General features: G+C 42.8%; 1 protein-coding gene across 1 annotated transcript; it reads right to left on the bottom strand.

The window, feature by feature from the left end:
- Nucleotides 1-2359: 2359 nt before the first annotated feature.
- Nucleotides 2360-16517, bottom strand: LOC124657617 (2-isopropylmalate synthase A-like). The gene is made up of 10 exons (XM_047196140.1): nt 16105-16517; nt 5472-5685; nt 5309-5389; nt 4841-4930; nt 4664-4750; nt 4232-4332; nt 3793-3826; nt 3616-3690; nt 3264-3337; nt 2360-2504 (listed from the first exon to the last, which is right to left on the bottom strand). The coding sequence occupies exons 1-10, from the start codon at nt 16500-16502 to the stop codon at nt 2360-2362; spliced, it is 1299 nt and encodes a 432-aa protein (XP_047052096.1). The 5' UTR covers nt 16503-16517.
- Between the last annotated feature and the right edge of the window lie 2944 nt (nt 16518-19461).

Consider the following 19461-nt stretch of genomic DNA (forward strand, 5'->3'; position numbering starts at 1 on the left):
GTTGAGAGGTGTACGGAATGGTATGATGTCTTACCATCCCATCATTGCTGCAAAACTCATCAAATTCATTTGAACGAGAATTCCATACCATTGTCGATACGGAGTATCTTAACCTTCTTTTCAGTTTGGGTTTCTACCATAACTTTCCACTTCTTAAAAGCATTGAAAACATCAGATTTATGTTTCAGGAAATATGGCCACACTTTCCTTGAGTAATCATCAATAATAGTAAGCATGTAATTAGCACCACCATTAGAAGTTCTACGGGACGGACCCCAAACATCAGCATGTACATAATCTAAAATGCCTTTGGTGGTATGAACGGAAGCATTAAATTTTACTCTTTTATGCTTACCAAAGATGCAGTGCTCACAGAACTCAAGCTTACCAAAATCGCAGCCATCAATTAGCTCTCTCTTTGTCAATTCTGCCATGCCAAGCTCACTCATATGTCCAAGACGCTTATGCCAAAGGTTAGTCTTACTAGATTCATCAGAACTAACAGCAGCAGCAATACCAGGCAAAGTGCTACCTCTAAGAACATATAATTTCGCAGAATTCATATCACCAATCATAATAATGAGAGAACCTGATGATACCTTCAAAAGTTTGTTCCCACCTTTGTACTTGTACCCGTCACAATCAAGGGTACTCAAAGAGATCAAATTCCTCGCCATGGAGGGTATGTGTTTCACTCCCTGTCAACGTGCGTGTCATCCCATCATGGGTCTTGATCTCGAACAGAACCAATGCCAACAATGTTGCACCGGTTGTCATTCCCCACACGCACAAAATCTCCACTCTGCACGGACTCATAAGAACTGAACCAATCTTTGTTACGAGCAAATATGAAACGAACATGCGGTATCAAGAATCCATTCATCATCACGTGAAACACATGCAGCCAAGACAGCTAAGCAATCTCCATCAGAACTTTCACTACCATCATTACCAGCAACAACAACGAGCCTCACCCTTACCGGTGACAACGGCGAGTCTTACCATTACCATCATTATTTTTCGGTTGGTAAGTTCCGTTCCTTTTCTCCTTGTTCTGCAGCTTCCAACAATCATCAATATTGTGGCTAGATTTCTTACAATACCTGCAGAACTTGTCACGTCCTTTGGACTTTGAGCGACCTCTGTCGCCCTTGCTCTTATCTCTCGTTGTTGTGGTAGTAGTTATCTCGCTGCTCGGGCCCGCCACGGACCTCTAACGCCTCCGCCTTGGAGGACGAACTTTCAGCCTGCACCATAGATTTCATTTTCTCCTTTTGTTGGAGAGCATCATAAACTTCCGCGAGAGTTAGTTTGTCGCGGCTCAATAATATGGTGTCACGAAAATTACCGAAAGAATTAGGCAGCGAGCATAAAAGAAGAAGACCTAAATCCTCATCCTCATACTTAACTTCTATAGACCGCAAATCGAAACAATCTCTTTCCAGGAAGATAGGTGATTCATTACCGAATCTCCCTCTTGCAACTTATGCGAGAACAGCTTCATCTTCACGTGCAATCTGCCCGTGAGATCCTTGGACAAACAGATCTCCTCTAGTTTGACCTATAACTCGGCGGTGGTTTTCTCCTGCAACACTTCCTGCGAATATTATTGGACGGATGGAGTTGAATCAACGATAAAGCCTTACGGTCTTTCCGCTTCTCCGCATCGGTCCAGGTATCCTTCGCTTTCTCGCCGAAAGCATCGACCGCTTCATCCAGATCTGAAGATTGGGCGAGAATCGCCCTCATCTTCACTTGCCACAAAGCAAATCTCGTGGTGTAGTCCAGCTGCGGTAGATCGAACTTCAGTGACGACATCTCGTAAACCCTAGATCCAAAGAACACGGGCTCTGATACCACTTGTTATAAAACGAGATGTACAATAAACGAAGAACGAAAAGGGAAACACCTGCAGGGGACACGAGATTTTAACGTGGAAAACCCTTGCAACACACAAGGGAAAAACCACGGGCGCCGACCAGACAAAAACTTTACTATTTTGGTGGTGTTTACAAACGCCGTGGGTGTACAATGATGCGATGGAACCCTAGCGGCGGCTTACAGGGAAAAAATATAGACGGTGGCAACGATCCGTACCGCGGGGGGCTTCGCCCCCCCCCGCACCCCCCAGGTGCACCTGCTGGGCCTCGGTATGGGCTAACTTCAGACTCGCTTCGCTCGGCCCAAGCCTACCGGCGACGGGCCTCGCTCCGCTCGTCAGAAGTTAGCCTCTTCTTGGAATTTGGATCACAATATAACAGTTAACCTGTCTTGGCTTGCTCGAACTATTGACGGTTAACTCCCTTCTATTGACTCGCTAACTTGGGACCACTGGGGTGATCCCCACGACAAGAGGCCACTACCGAGGGAGGGTGAGTTCGTCTTCTTCCTCGGCCACGTCGATCGCGTCTTGTTGCCACCGGGCTCCAAATTTCTCTGGAAGCTGCTCCGGTATTGCAGTTTGCACCTTCACGATCTTGCTCCCAACTCTATTCTCCATGTTTCTGCTTTCACAACTCTCCATGAGGGTTATATTGGCTGTGAGCCACCCCTTCTATTGTCGCTGGATCTATTCAAGTGCAAGAAACAGAGGGAGACCGCGGGCAGCACCTTCAGCGCCGTTACTTTCATGCTGGGTTGCAGCGTCGTGTATCCCGGTCCCATGCTCAAGTCGGACATATGATGACTTGCTCATGCAGGCTAGATCTTTGGGTAAATCCGGCTAGGATAGCTGTTTTGCATAGCCAGTGCAAGACGGATGTCATCTCTATGCACATGACATATGAAACCTAGTCACCTTACGGCTAACACACCAGTCTCCGCAGTGTGTACCCATCAAAACGTCAAACGAACTAAGGACAGAACATGCATAAACTAATAAAGCACATAGTTCCATAGCCGGATCATATCCAAAGATAAGTGCAATAGTTTACACACAGGGCTAAACATTATGAATACAATACAGGTAATGGCGCCTCTAGGGAACCAATCCCAACAAACACCTCTACTTTTTAACTAAAACACGTGCCCCTGCTTACGTTTCTTCGACGACTTCACACGTATTTTGCTTGTAGAATCTAAAGGCGGTCAAACCAACTATGCTCAACCCATATTCGCCGAAACCCAAACGGGGTCCCTCCCGAGGAACCGAGGCTTTGGGTATCGAAAGCGTCGACTAGTTGTCTTGCGTATCGCGCTGATAGTCGGCCACCTGTTGGGTGAGTTGTGGAGTATCTCCCTCGGAGCCGTGGGTACACAAGGACCTGTTCGTGTGACGCGTTTCTGGCGCAAGATTCTCATCAGATAGTAATGCTTTGATGTCTTCATCAGTTATACGCTACAAATAACAAGAATAATTTGTCAACTCCTATGAATAGTAGATTTCTAAAGTTGTAGGTAAATATCAGGACAAAACTTTGCGAATGAAACTAACTAACCATTCAAATGAGTAACATATATAGAGACAATGTAGTTATTGAGTCACAAAATATAGAACGAAAGGAACTTTCTGGAAAATAAAATCAAGGGAGGTCTTAATTATCAATTAATGCCTGTTCTTAGAAAAATAAAAATGTAGAGAATATTATTGAAACGATATGATGTATCAAGTATCACCTTTTTCTTCTCCGCAACCTCTTTGTAGCGTTTAAAAAAATCCTCGAATTTGTTGTCATTGATCTCATATCCAAGCTACACATTTTGACAACAAGGATGTCACTATAAAAAGGGGAAAAGAAGACCTCCTGCTGTAACTGGAAAAATGAAGGTCAAGAAGTCGTCCTATAGCAATACCTCCACTAGTATAGATCTAACAGCATGCCTTCCACTGAAAAAGAAGATCAGTAAGCATAATTACGAATGGGAATCTATAATCTAATATCAAGTTTAGCTAATTTAAAAGAGAAAAATATCGAAGATATGTTAGACCTCGGTAACTCTAGACCTAGCTGATTTATACAAATAGTAAAGAAACAAAAAGGTAGTGGAGATTTCCTCTATGACAAGTGATCCATGTTCAACTTCATGAATATATAGTATGCCATAGATTTTTTTGTATAAAAGCGAAGGATTTATCATACTATATTAAATATTAGAAGTGTAAGCATTCGGGTTAGACAGTTGGAACATGCACCAATTACTAGAGTTCCTCAAAGAGATGAAAAGCAAGGGATATCATATAAGATTTTTGCAGTCCATTAACCAGGGGGTGTAGCTGACATTTGCATGATACCTGAGCTTCCCAAGAACAATACCGGAGTCGTTGACACGTGTTAAACCAATATCATGAGGTGATATTATTTCGTAAGTTCCTTTGTATTTAAGCATCCCATCCTGAAAAAAAAACCTACAGGAATTAGATTTAGGCTTTTAGTTCTTGAAACTATCATTAGTTATTAATATGGAAACAATGCAACATTAAAATTATATAACAATGAAATATTTTTAACAATGATGAACACCACCAGGGAATGAAAATTAGCACATCTCGGAATGAGCATCCGAGGTATAATTTATACTGTAACATGATTAATCGATCATAAATGAACTTAAAATAATCTCCCAAGTTTACAACATTCACACAAAAAAGAAAGCTGTCAACACATCCTTACTAAAAGCACAACTAGCAACTTCAGTGGTAATAAGAAACTATAAAATTAGTCACCTGATGAATTCCACTTTCATGAGCAAATGCATTGGCGCCAACAATAGCTTTATGAGGTTGTACGTGAAGTCCACTGTATTCTTGTACCTAGAATAGTTAGATCATTTTTCGTAAGAAATTTCGCTTTGTAAGAAATGCAAAAGGTACCTCAAAAAGCGTCAAGACGCTAAATTGTACCATTTTGCTTGTCATAGTAATATGGTGGGTATTAATTCCAGTATACATCCCATCTACGAGTTCCGGGCGACATTTAAGTGCCATCACAACCTGAAATTGTGTCAAATATTAGACATGTACTACCTTCATTCCAAAAAAAACAAGGCATATACTTTTAGTCAAAAGTCAAAGCATCCTAAGTTTGACTATAGATATACACAAAATATCAATATTTATAATAGTTGATAAATACACTAAGAACACATCGTATGATGGATCTATTGATGTTAATTTTAAGATGTAGATGTCATATTTTTGTCTCCAAACTTAGTCAAACTTAAAGAGTGTTGACTTTTCACAAAATTTATATGCCTTGTTTTATGGAATGGAGGTAGTAGCAGGTACTGAAGCCATATCGGACCACATTGGTAAACTTTACAACCCATTAAAATGAACATGAAACAATGCCCAGAAATATTATAAGCACACCTCCTCCAATGAAGCATTTCCAGCTCTTTCACCGATACCGTTAACAGTAACCTCTAACTGCCGTGCTCCCGCATATGCACCCTAGAGGTAAGTTAAAGTAGCATGATTAGACCCACGATAATAGTAAACGGTACAAATAAATAAGGAGAAGCGCTGAGAGTACCGCTAATGTGTTGGCAGTTGCAAGGCCAAGATCATTATGGCAATGAGTAGAAATAATGGCATTATCAATCCCGGGAGTATTAGCTTTTATGTCAGCAATTAATTTGCCGAATTCAAATGGAAGATTGGAGCCAACAGTGTCCGCAATTGTGATGGTTGTTGCTCCAGCTTGTATGACTTCCTCTAGAATGTGATAAAGGAACTCTTTATTTGACCTAGATGACAAAGTGAAACCTATCATTACATAGGCTCATGCACGACACAATTATGAACCACCATAAAATAACTTGTTATTACACTAAGAAAATAAAATACTGAGTAACTTATTACCGTTTTGTGACGTATAACTGAATTAGACTGAGTTATTACTTTCCATATCTAAAAATATGTCAAATGAAACAAAAGAAAAACAGTCTTTATCTATACAACACCAATGGGGTGATAAACAAAATGACATCAACCCTTGAATTTTGGTGAACAAAATTTAGAACTACAGTTTAATTAAATTTTAGAAAATTTAAAAAATCCCACGAATTCTCTCTCCACCCCATCTAACCCACTGGAAAATCTATCTTCCCGCCCCCATGGGAGATCTGGCGAGATTCGTGGTAGCGCTCCCACGGGCCGCGGTGCTGCTCCTGACCTCCTGTTCGCTGAAGGTCGGGGGGGCATTCTCATAGGAGTGAACTCTTCCACTTTAGACGTTAAAGATATTACTGTAGGGGATATATGTGTCAAGTTTCATATTCAAAATAAGGCAAATGGCTTCGAATGGTGTATGGTTGCGGTATATGGTGCAGCTAAAGATGCATAGAAAGTTGAGTTTCTTGCAGAGCTTGTACGCATATGTGAGGATAATACGCTCGCAATGTTGGTTGGGGACGATTTCAACATCACTCAAAGACAAGAAGAAAAAATAATGATAATTTTAATGCACGGTAACCTTTAATTTTTAACGCTATCATTTAGAGCCTTAACCTTAGAGAACTAGCTCTCTCTGTAAGGTAATTTACTTGGGCCAATCGTAGAGAGGCACCAACTTAGAAGAAACTAGATAGGGTTCTCGTAGAGTGGGAACAAATGTTTCCATTGGTTAGTGTTAGAGCGTTAATTCGATCAGGTTCTTAACACACACCTCTATTGCTTGATTCCGGTGTACAAGCACACGTAGGGAATAAAGCATATTTTTCTTTTGAATTATCATGGCTGAGGCAAGAGGCCTTTGTTGACAAAATCAAGAGAGAATGTAATGCAGTTTCTTTTGACAACTCGCCTATGGAGATTTGAAAGAATAAGATCTGCCATCTCCGTAACTTTCTAAGAAGGTGGGCTTGGAACCAAAGTAGCATTTATAAAAAAAGAAAAGAAACGGTTACTACATATAATTGACATGTTAGATACAAGAGTAGAAATATTTCCTCTTACCACCTCAGAGAGAGAGAGAGAGAGAGAGAGAGAGAGAGAGAGAGAGAGAGAGAGGCTACGAGAGAAGCAAATGAGAAAGGGCTGCAGCTTCGTTGAGACGAGGAGTCGGAATGGACGCAACGGGTAAAAGTAAAACATGTTCAAGAAGAGGGTAATAATACAAAAAAATCATCTAATTGCTAATGGAAAACATAGGAGGAACAATATCTTCCAACTAGAGGAATATGAAGGATTCATAGTAGGTGAGGAAATCCTTAGGATCTATATCACTGAATACTACAAGAAATTATTTGGAGCGTCGGCAAAAAAGATTTCAATCTATTGAATCGCACACACATGCATGATATCCCAAATATTTCTTCTAAAAACTTAATTTTGACTGCCGAATTCAGAAAATAGGAGGTATACAATGTTATCATGTAGATGGAAAAGAACAAAGCACCGAGACCAGATGGGTTCCCAGCTGAGTTCTACCAAATCTGTTGGTCGATCATAAAAGATGACATTATGAACATGTTTGTTATGTTCCATCAAGGGGGTCTACCTCTTATAAACTTAAATTTTGGAACAATCATTTTACTTCCTAAAAAAGAGATTGTGACTCAAATTCAGCGATATAGAACAACATGCTTGCTAACTGTGAGTTTTACGGTATTCCCAGAAGTAGAAACAAATCGTGCAACAAATCTGGCACATAAAGTAATTCGGCCCACACAAACTCCTTTTCTACCAGACCGCCTCATTTCATCCTTCACGAAACAATTCATGAGCTGCACCGAAAAAAATTAAACGGGGTTCTTCTCAAAATAGATTTTGAGAAATTTTATGATAAGATCAATTGATCCTTCTTACAATAAGCACTACAGATGAAAGGTTTTGAAACTAAATGGTGTCAATGGGTTAATGATTTTGTTACCCACAAGGCAGCGTTGGTATTAGAGTTAATAATGTCTCCGGCATTATTTTCAAACGAATAAGGGGCTTTGTCAAGGGGATCTTCTTTCTCCTTTGGTTTTTAACATAGTCTCGGATATGCTAGCCATCCTCATTGTTAGGGCCAAATAAAATGGTTAGGTAGATGGATTAATACCACATCTAGTTGATGGAGGTATATCTATCTTACAATATGCAAACGATACAATTATTTCCATGGAACACAATTTAGAGATAGCTCTAAATATCAACTTCATCCGTTACTTATTCAAACAACTTTTGGGTTTAAAGATTAACTTCCATATGAGCGAACTATTCTGCTTCGGCCAAAGAGGTAGAAGATCATTGTAGGGATCTCTTTGGATGTGAAGTTCTATCTCTTGATTTTAGGTATTTGGGGATTCAAATTCATTTTAGGAAGCTCAAAAATGGTGAATGGAAAACGGCGGAAGATCGTTTTGAAAAAATTCTTAGTTGTTGGATTGGTAAGTTAGTCTCATATGGAGATCGTTTAGTAATTATCAACCCAGTCCTTACTAGCTTACCCATGTTTATTTTATCCTTCATGGCAATACCCAAAGTGGTATGTAAAAGATTAGACTATTTAGATCAAGATTCTTTTGGCAGAGTGATGGGCAAAAAACAAAGTACAAAATTAATAAGTGGAACATCATATGAAGGCCTAAAGATCACACCACTAGAAAAAGTGGTGCTCCACTGATAGGCACGTTAGCAGTGGCGCACCTGGTGAGCAGTACGCCACTGCTAACTTTCTGCTTGGTCCACCCATTTCCCAGACTTACCAGTGGCGCACCACGTAAGTCAAGCCATTTTTGAAAATGATGAAAATATGGTAACCCCCTTAGCAATGGCGCACCATGGCATGGTGCGCCATTGCTAAGGGGGTACCATATTTTATGCCCACACAACCCCTCCACCCCCCCTGGATCGCCTTTCTAGTTTTCAAAAAATAAAGAAATTGATAAAAAAAATCAAAAGTAAAATCCTTCGAGATCCATGTGTTATGTCATCTAGTTGCAAGAGAAATTAATGAACATGAATTTAGACTTTTTTTGCAAAATTGTGTCATGTATCGGTAAAACGGGATTTCTGGTTGCATACGACCTCCGATGAAAATCTTGTTTATATGAAAATGTATCTACGCGAAATTTCCTATCAGATTTCAACCCCTCCAGGCGTTTAGATAATTTTTATATTCCCAAAAATGACTTTTTTAGGTTTTAGATTTCGGGCAGAAATTTCAAAAAAACGAAAAAATAGCAGTGGTGCACCAAGCCATGGGGTGCGCCACTGCTAAGTTTCCCGCCTACAAAATTTGAAATGGCTCGGCCACCCTTACTCTTATCCCTCCTCCTCCAACTCTTTCTCTCCTCCACTCCTCCTCCACTTCCTCCTCCTCCACTCCGACCTCCTCCTCCTCCTCCTCCAAATCCGGCATCCTTCTCCACCCCGGCTTCCTATTCCACTCCCTCCTCCTCCAACTCCGGCCCCCTCCTCCTTCTCCAACTCCGGCCACCGCCTCCTCCTCCTCCACTCCTTCTCCAACTCCGGCCACCTCCTCCTCCACTCCTTCTCCAACTCCGACCACCTCCTCGTCCTCATCCACTACTCCTCCTCTCCTCCTTCTTCTCCTCCTCATCCTCTCCTTCTCCAAGATTCATCAAATGCATGTGCATCTTCCCATCACAGAGAACGTGCTAAGATGCATACTACAACGAAAATAAAAAAAAATCAAAAAAAATCAAAAAAATCCAGATCTAGATGCAGATCCAAATTTTAAATTTTTACCAGTGGCACGCCTTGACCATATAGTAGTGGCGCACCTGTACGTTAGGAGTGACACACTAGGTGGTGCGCCACTGCTATTTGGATTACTAATGGCGCACCACTGGTGCGCCACTGCTAACAGTTAGCAGTGGCGTGATAGCAGCGGCGCACCCAGGTGCGCCACTGGTAGCAAAACTGGTGCGTCACTGCTAAGACTTTTTCTAGTATTGTCAAGGGGGCCTAGGGTAGAAGTTTTAGAAACTAAGAATAAGTTCATACCGAGCAAGTGGTTGTATAAGCTCTTAAATGAAGAAGGGGTGTGGCAAGATTTACAATACAAAAAATACTTACACTCTAAAACACTATCACAAGTAGAGGTTAAACCCACCGACTCACCCTTTTTGATGGGTTTGCTGAGGATTAAGGAAGATTTTTTTCTAGGGGTTCCTCTAAGATTAGGAATGGAAAAGATACTCGTTTTTGAGAAGACATCTGGCTTGGTGACTTGCCTCTCGCTAATCAGTACCCATATCTTTATATTATTGTACAACATAAAAATGTTTTAGTGATAAATGTTTTATGTGGGTTTCCTCTGAATACAACATTTAGAAGAAATCTCACAGAACATAAATGGACGAGATGGTTGCACTTAGTCAACCATTTAATAGATATAAATATTACATGAGAACATGAAATCTATATATCTTGATTTGCTTAATGGGCATACGGTCTATTCGCGGAAATACAAATGGAAGATAAAGTTCCCTTTCGTGTCCAGCAGATAAAGCAGGAGAGGGGTCACGGGCGTGGGAAGGTGGCCGAACCGGGTCAAATATACCTGTGGCGCACCACAATGGGGTGCACCACGAGTAAGGAGGGCCACCCCTGGCAGCCCGGCCCAAATATACCCGTAGCACACCACTTTTCACGGTGCACCACAGGTAAGTTGCTACCCATGACACACCTATTTGTGGTGCACGTGGCACACCACTTTTTCCATGCGCCACGGGTAAGGAACCCAACTATAGTTGTTTTCCTAATAGTGTTTCTATTGTTGGAATTTTCTATCGGGCCTTATGCCCATAGTCAATACAAATTCTGAAATTCTGGTTGGCACATATGCATGGTTGTACTAGGTGGGACTAAAGTTAAGTCCCACATTGCTAGTTGGAAGAGAGTTGAAGTGGTTTATAAGGTGAGATTTTCTACTCCCACTAAGGTGTGAGAAGAGAAAAAGCCCTTGCGCACTCCTCCTTCTCCACCGCCCACCTCGCCCCTTTACGACATACCGCGGGTTGCAGGATTGAGCTGAGTCAAGCTCATAATGGATGCGTTAACAGCCATTTCTAGTTCCTTCCTGACCTAATCTGGATGCCACATGAGATTGCCTGCCTCCAGAACCTTGCGCCGCCACTCATGTCTTCCCCATCCCATCTTCCGGTGTACACCAAAGGACTGAATAGTAGGCCCCCAGAACCCCACTTCTTGTATACTTGTGAGGGTGAGGAGTGATTATGTATTTTGAAGCGCTTGATACGTCCCAAACGTATCTATAATTTCTTATGTTCCATGCTAGTTATATGACAATACTCACATGTTTTATATACACTTTACATCATTTTGATGCATTTTCTGGCACTAACCTATTAACAAGATGCCGAAGCGCCAGTTCTCGTTTTTACGCTGTTTTTGGTTTCAGAAATCCTACACAGGAAATATTCTCGGAATTGGACGAAACAAAAGCCGAACTTCCTATTTTCCTCGGAGGGTTCCAGAACACCGAAGAAGAGACGGAGAGGGCACACGACGTGGCCACACCATGTGGCGGCGCGGCCAAGAGGGGAGGCGCGCCGCCCTATGGGGTGGGCCCCTCGGGAGCCTCCCGACTCTGCCCCTTCGCCTATATAATCTCTCCGTCGCGAAAACCCTATTACCGAGAGCCACGATACGAGAAAAGTTCCAGAGACGCCGCCACCGCCAATCCCATCTCGGGGGATTCAGGAGATCGCCTCCGGCACCCTGCCGGAGAGGGGAATCATCACCGGAGGGCTCTACATCACCATGCCCGCTTCCGGACTGATGCGTGAGTAGTTCATCCTTGGACTATGGGTCCATAGCAGTAGCTATAGGGAATTACCAAGCTGCTGAGGAATGACAATGGGGGAATTATATTGCTTCAATCCCACCATGTGGAAAAGATATTGAGTCGCTTTGGGTATAGCGACTACAAGTCTTCTCCAATGCCATATGATCCAAGTGTGCTACTTCGAAAGAATCGAAGGATTGCTAGAGATCAATTGAGAAATCTTTAAATCATTGGCTCGCTTATGTATTTAGCCAGCGCTACAAGGCCTAGCATCTCTTTTGATATAAGCAAACTTAGTCGATTTGTGTCAAATCCTAGAGATTCTCATTGGCATGCTCCTGAGAGAGTTTTGCTTTATTTGAAGGGCAATGCGAGTTATGATATTCACTATACTGGGTATCCAAGGGTGTTGGAGATATGCCCAAGAGGCAATAATAAAGTGGTTATTATAATATCTTTGTGTTTATGATAAATGTTTGCATACCATGCTATAATTGTATTAACCGAAACAATGATACATGTGTGTTATGTAAACAACAAGGATTCCCTAGTAAGCCTCTTGTATAACTAGCTTGTTGATTAATGGATGATCATGGTTTCGTGATCATGAACATGGGATGTTATTAATAACAAGGTTATGTCATTGGTTGAATGATATAATGGACACACACCCAAATGAGTGTAGCATAAGATCAAGTCATTAAGTTCATTTTGCTATAAGCTTTCGATACATAGTTGTCTTAGTCCTTCGACCATGAGATCATGTAAATCACTTACACCGGAAGGATACTTTGATTACATCAAACGTCATTGCGTAAATGGGTGGTTATAAAGATGGGATTAAGTATTTGGAAAGTGTGAGTTGAGGCATATGGATCAATAGTGGGATTTGTCCATCCTAATGACGGATGGATATACTCTGGGCCCTCTCGGTGGAATGTCGTCTGATTAGCTTGCAAGCATATGATTTGATCATAAGAGATGACATACCACGGTACGAGTAAAGAGTACTTGTCGGTAACGAGATTGAACAAGGTATGGAGATACCGATGATCGAACCTCGAACAAGTAAAATATCGCGAGACAAAGGGAATCGGCATCGTATGTAAATGGTTCAATCGATCACTAAGTCATCGTTGAATATGTGGGAGCCATTATGGATCTCCAGATCCCGCTATTGGTTATTGCTCGAAGAGGAGTCTCGACCATGTCTGCATAGTTCGCGAACCGTAGGGTGACGCGCTTAAGGTTCGATGTCGCATAAGTAGATTTGAATATGGTATGGAGATGAAGTTTGTTCGGAGTCTCGGATGTGATCCAGGATGCCACGAGGAGGTCCGGAATAGTCCGGAGAATAAGATTCATATAAGGGAAGTTGATTTCTGGGTTTCGGAAAAGTTCGGGATTTTTCCGGTGGTTGACTGGAAGGTTCTAGAAGGTTCCGGAGGGGTCCACCATGGGGCCCACGACCTAGGAGGGCTAGAATGGGCCAAGGGGATGCTCCCTGGCCTAATGGGCGGGGGCACATGCCCCCCAAGGCCCAGGCCGGCCAACCCCTATGGTTTCCCTAGGGGGGATCAACTTGGGGGGGGGGGGGAATCCCTCTCCCCCCTTTGGCCGCCGCCCCCTAACCCTAGATGGGAAGGGGGCCACCCCACCGACCTGGCCCCCTATATAAAGATTGGAGGGGGTGGCCGGCCACCCATCCCACCATTAGCCCCTCCTCTGACCGCCTCTCTCCTCCACCATACGCTGCTCCGGCTTAGGCGAAGCCCTGCAGTTTTCTTCCTCCACCTCCACCACCACGCCGTCGTGCTGCTGGAATTTGGAGGAGATCTACCACACCTCCGCTGCCCGCTGGAACGGGGAGATGAAGGAGCTTCATCGACACCGTACGCGCGACCGAGTACGGAAGTGCTGCCGGATTGCAGCACCAGAACGATCGTCTACACCAACAACGAGATTAATCTCGTAAGCTTTGGAATCTTCGAGGGTTAGTCTCATCTCCACCTCGTTGCTTCGATCTTGTAGATTAGATCTTGGGTGTTCCATAGATTAGATCTTGGATTTATTCGTCTTTGCGGTAGGAAATTTTTTGTTTTCTATGCAACGAACCCCATCAAAGGGTACTTGAGAGATATAGTGGTTCAAACTGGATATCTGATGCCGATGAGACAAAATCCATGAGTGGTTATTTGTTAAGAATTGCTGATGGTGCTGTTTCTGGAAGTCTTGCAAGCATACCATCTTAACGATGTCAAAAATAGAAGCAGAACTCACAACATTGAGCAGAATTGCTTTGTGAGCTCTTGATGGACTTACTTTTGGTTGAGAAACCAATACCCGCCATCCCGATAAACTGTGATAATCAAACTCTGATCATGAGAGTGAACCGTTCTAAGGATAATATGAAGTTATCAAGGCATGTGCTAAGAGGAGAATAAAATCTGTCAGAAAATGTGAAACTCCGCAGTTATTGTGTTGGATTATATCGATACGTCTATAAACTTGTCAAATCCCTTCACAAAGGGTCTATCACGTAATGTGATAGATAATGCATCAAGGAGATGGGTTTGAGAGCCACGTTTTGTGTTGCCCACATTGATAACCCCCTCTGTGTGATCGGAGATCCCGTGAATTTGAGTTGGGAGGCAAACTGCTGGTCAGCTGGAAAGAGAGTATCCCTATATTGAATTTACCACTCCATAAAAATGCAATACTCTCCTAATCTGCATGGCAGGTTGATATTTATCTTAATGTGTTTTAAGTGGCTTATTTAAGCAATCATATTATCCTACAGAACATCTCTTGGAAAACACACCTATATGAATATGACTGTCAAATGTCGCAGTCCATGAGAGTTGGATTCACTCTAATAAACTCATGAAGTCCCTATAGTATGACGTATACGGTCAAAACAGCGGGGAAGTCCCACGGAAGCATAATATTGGTCTACGCTTTGTGTGAATCTAGTGCCAGACAAATTGTAGTTCACAGCATAGTGCACTATTCAAATTGCAAATTAGTGTAGCATAATGTTGTATAATAGTCTACACCACGTACCAGTATATAAACAATGTTCCGGAATAAAAGTAATTGATGTGCCCGTGAGACTTTGTGCGTGATTGTTGGAATTTGCTGCTGGGACTTACACCCATAGCAAATACAAATTCCGAAATTCTCATTGACCCATATGCATGTCTGCACTAGGTGGACTAAAAGTCCACATTGTTAGTTGGGAGATGGTTGGGATGGTTTATAATGTGAGTTTTTCTACTACCACTAAGGTGTGAGAAGAGAAGAAACCCTCGCGCACTCCTCCTCCTATGTAGCCTGACTCGCCTCATCATGACACGCCGCGCTGCGGGTTGTGGGATTGAGCCGAGCGGAGCTCATACCCACATATGTTGTTTATATTTTTGTTGTTTCGGAGATTAATTGTGTATTAATTTTGCGAGTCATTAACAAACACATTAACATCCGTTTCCAGTTTTTTGGATCATCGAATGTGTTTACTCGGATGCCACATGAGATTGCCTGCCTCCAAAACCTTGCGCCGCCACTCACATCTTCCCCATCGATCTTCCGACGTATACCGAATGACCGGACCGTAGGCCTCCGGAACCCCGCCTGTAGTAGACATGTATGGGTGAGGGACGATCATGTATTTGGGGAGCGCTCTAGCGCCACTACTGGCAACACGACGTCGTCCTACACCGACTTCCCTAGCGACGACTTCTTCCCGGAGGTCGACGACCTCTTCTTCAACCTCAACGACAGCATCGGTGCGAACGCTGCTGCCGCTGCCACTGCTCATGATGCACCGTATGTTACTCTGTCCTTTCTCTTATTAGATCTTGCTAGAGTTTTTAGTCATAGCATTTGGAGTAGATGTAATTGGTTTATCATGAATAGTTATAATCTTCATCTATTCTGTTAGTCTGCATGATTAATTTGATTATTATTATTATTATAATTCTGCGTTGTCTATTGTTTATTCGGATTAAAACATATGGTTATTTGCTTAGTACACGGGCAATCAATATTTTACCAAAGGATTATTTTAAGTTTGCAGGTAGTAGGGCACTTCATACTCCATCCGTTTCTATATATAAGGTGTATAGTTTTTAGCACGAAAATTAAAGAACACATATGGAAGATATGGAGGAGCAATTACACCAGGTTTGGGTTACCACTGAATAACTGACGTGAGGAAATATATAGAGTAGTTTGCATAAGATAAGAAAACCTAATCAAATTCTAAAAAACTTTACCAGATAAGTGGTGCAACGCAATACACCCTATATTCTAGAATTTTTTTTTAAAAACTATACGCCTTATATGTACGAACGCAGGGAGTAATAGATAGTCCAAATTTGTAGGTACTTTTACGCATATATACCTGCCGGAGTCTTCGGGGCAGAACTCTACATCGGGGCATCCCAGAGCGCGCGCGTAGGCCACCATCTCCCTGGCAATAGCCACCACCTGCTCGGGCGTCTTGCGCAGCTTGTGCTGCATGTGGATCTCGCTCGTGGCGATGAAGGTGTTGATGCGGGGCCGTCGGGCGTGCCTCACGGCATCCCACGCAGCGTCGATGTCGCTCTTGTTGCAACGGGAGAGGCCGCCGATCACGGGGATGTGGCCACTAACGCCCACGGGCGTGTTCCCAACCTCGATGGCGATGGAGCGCACGGCGTGGAAGTCGTCGGCTGAGGAGGCCGGGAAGCCCGCGTCGATTACGTCCACGCCGAGGAGCGTGAGCTGGCGCGCGATGACGAGCTTCTCAGCACTGCTCATGGTGGCCCCCGGGGACTGCTCGCCGTCGCGGAGCGTGGTGTCGAAGATGCGGATGTAGTTGGGGTCGTCGATCCGGTTGGGGACGTACTCCGGCCGCCGGCGATGTTTTGCAGCAACGGTGAGACTATGAGAGAGGAGGCGGGCCTGGGGCTTGGGCTTGCGGGAGGGGAAGGAGTGGGGCGCCGGTGCGAGGTTGGAGGAGCCCAAAAGTTGGAAGGTGCTCATTCCAACTAATTAATCGGACGGTATACGATGGCTTTCAGTGTAGTACTTCTATCTTATTTATATTGTAATATAAGGAGCTGCCGGCACTCATGTCTGGATTGACCAATCTCTAAGGCCGGTGCCAATGCCTCACCTCACTCTCACCCGTCACGTCAGCTTTTTCCCTCACTCTCACCCCACTCTCACCCCACGGTGACAATGCACGGGCTATAGTGCCATCTCTCACTTCTCTCTCCTCCACATCACCATTTTTTTTCACATTAAGTTATTTCACTCGAATTTTTATAGACATTCAAAATAATGCAAGAAAATTATTTTTCTAAATAGCCGATTACATAATAATTAATAAAAATACAAATTATGTTTCTTGTTTTTCTAAATAGCCTATATGACAAGTGTGTACTTGTGTTTGTATTTTGAACTGAAAGAGTAAAAAAAGGAAAGAAAATAAAAGAAGGAAAGAAAATAAAATAAAAACTGAGATTTAAAGAATAAAAGAAGGAAAGAAAATAAAATAAAAATAAAAACCGACCAGGTCGTCTCCTACCTCCTATCGCCCCACTCTCGCCCGCGTCGCCAGCCACTACAAGAGATGGGGGATTTGTTGACGAAAACCCTGGTGACAAAAATGCATACCGTCATGGATGTGTCCTTATAGGTGACGAATTCATCTTTCGTCAAGCATTTAAGGTAATGCTTGACGGCATGATTTTTCGTCAACAAAAAATCGTCACCCATTACCCAAGCGGGAAGGGCTTCCATCGTGTCTGTTAATAGGTGACGAAATCAAAAATCATGGTGACGAAATAATACTAAGTTACTTTATTAAATGTTATTAGTTTTATATATCATGCGTGACCCACTTGTCAGGAACATATTTAATTAAGTAAAAATTGTGGTTTGGAAGAATCGAACAAGGGCTTTGGCGTGACCGACGCGGAGTCTTACCGCTAAGGTAGATATGGAATTTTGATCTGGATCCGTAACTAGTCTATTCTACATATTTATTTCAATGGTGTGATCTAGATGTTAGGACATAATAATTCCCTTATTAATATTTATGTCGGCCGAGGGTGCCTCGTTTAAGTGGCGCCGCTAGCAGACACGGCCTATATAGGTGATCTTGCTAACGATCGAATCGACTAGGGTTCTCGTCGAGGTGAGAAGAATTCCGTGAAGGCTCCATTGTGGTGGCGGCGAGACGCATCATCGGTGAGTTCTCCCGATTGTTCGTTAGGTCTAGATTTTTTAATCGGTTGTCAAGATCTGTTATGAAGAACGTTGGCATGTTCTTAACTGAATTGTAGGCAATGGATCGAAGTTGGATAACTGATGGCACCAAGAAGTTCACAACAAAGTACATGGCAGGTGTTAGGGATTTCATCAAGTTTGCGCGAGAACACTTGGACAATACAGATGAACCAATCTTGTGCCCTTGCAAGGACTGTCTAAATCTGATACGTCAGGATATAAAAACAGTCGAGGATCACTGCAATTGTTTAGGTATGTCCATGACGTATACAAGATGGACTAGACATGGGGAAGATTTTAGTGATGACGAAGGGCGGGATAGAAACGATGATGGTGCGTATGATAGTGACAACGATGAAGAGGAAGACAATGGTGATTGTTATGTTGATGATTCGTCTAGTATGATCGATGAACTGCAGAAGTCTGGAAATAAAGGTCCTGACCTGCCAAATCTGTATGCTAATCTAATTGAGTCAGCGAAAAAAGAACTTTATGAGGGATGCACCTCTTTCACTAGGTTGTCGTTCATTATTAAGCTCCTTCATGTCAAATCATACAGCCGGATAACAAACAGAGGATTTGATCTCTTACTTCCGCTTTTACGTACCGCTTTGCCAGATGTGGACTTTCCCAAATCATATGCTGATGCTAAGAGTGTTCTTTCTGATGTTGGGCTTGGTTATGAGACAATTCATGCATGCAAGTTTGATTGTTCTTTATTTTGGGGAGATCACAAGGACGATACGAACTGCCATGTTTGTGGATTATCAAGATATAGAGACCCTCACTGGAAAAAAGAAAATCCCTCACAAGGTGTTAAGGTACTTTCCTATAATTAAAAGGTTGCACAGACTATTTGTTAAAAAGGAAATGTCGACACATACTAGATGGCACAAAGAGAAGAGGATTGTTGAGCACAATGTACTGAGGCACCCTGCTGATGGTGAGGCATGGAAGCACTTTGATGGCAAGTTTGATTGGTTTGCTAAAGATCCTCGTAACATAAGACTAGGTTTTGCCACGAGACGGCTTCGGTCCCTTTGGAAGTATGAGTAATCCTTACGAGTATGTGGCCTGTTTTTGTGATTCCTTACAACTTCCCACCATGGATGTGCATGGATCAATCGAATTACATGATGGCATTGCTAATCCCGGAAAGTATTCCCCGGGGAAAGATTTTCATGTATTTATGCAGCCACCGATAAAAGATATGATGCAGCTATGGAGTGGTGTGGAGACATTTGATGCATGCACGAGAGGAATATTTCCCATTGCATGCTTGCGTTTCTTTGGTCTATTCATGATTATCCTGGATATGCCACTATGTCGAGCGGAAGCACAAGAGGATTTCATGCGTGTGTGCATTGCGATGAGAATCCTTGCGCTGAACCTTTGAAAAACAAAATTGGATATATTGGGCATCGGCGATTTCTTGATAAAAATCACCCATACAGGAAAAGCAGACTTTTCAATGGTACAACTG

Source organism: Lolium rigidum, chromosome 5, assembly GCF_022539505.1.
Source record: "Lolium rigidum isolate FL_2022 chromosome 5, APGP_CSIRO_Lrig_0.1, whole genome shotgun sequence".
Taxonomy (NCBI): Eukaryota; Viridiplantae; Streptophyta; class Magnoliopsida; order Poales; family Poaceae; genus Lolium; species Lolium rigidum.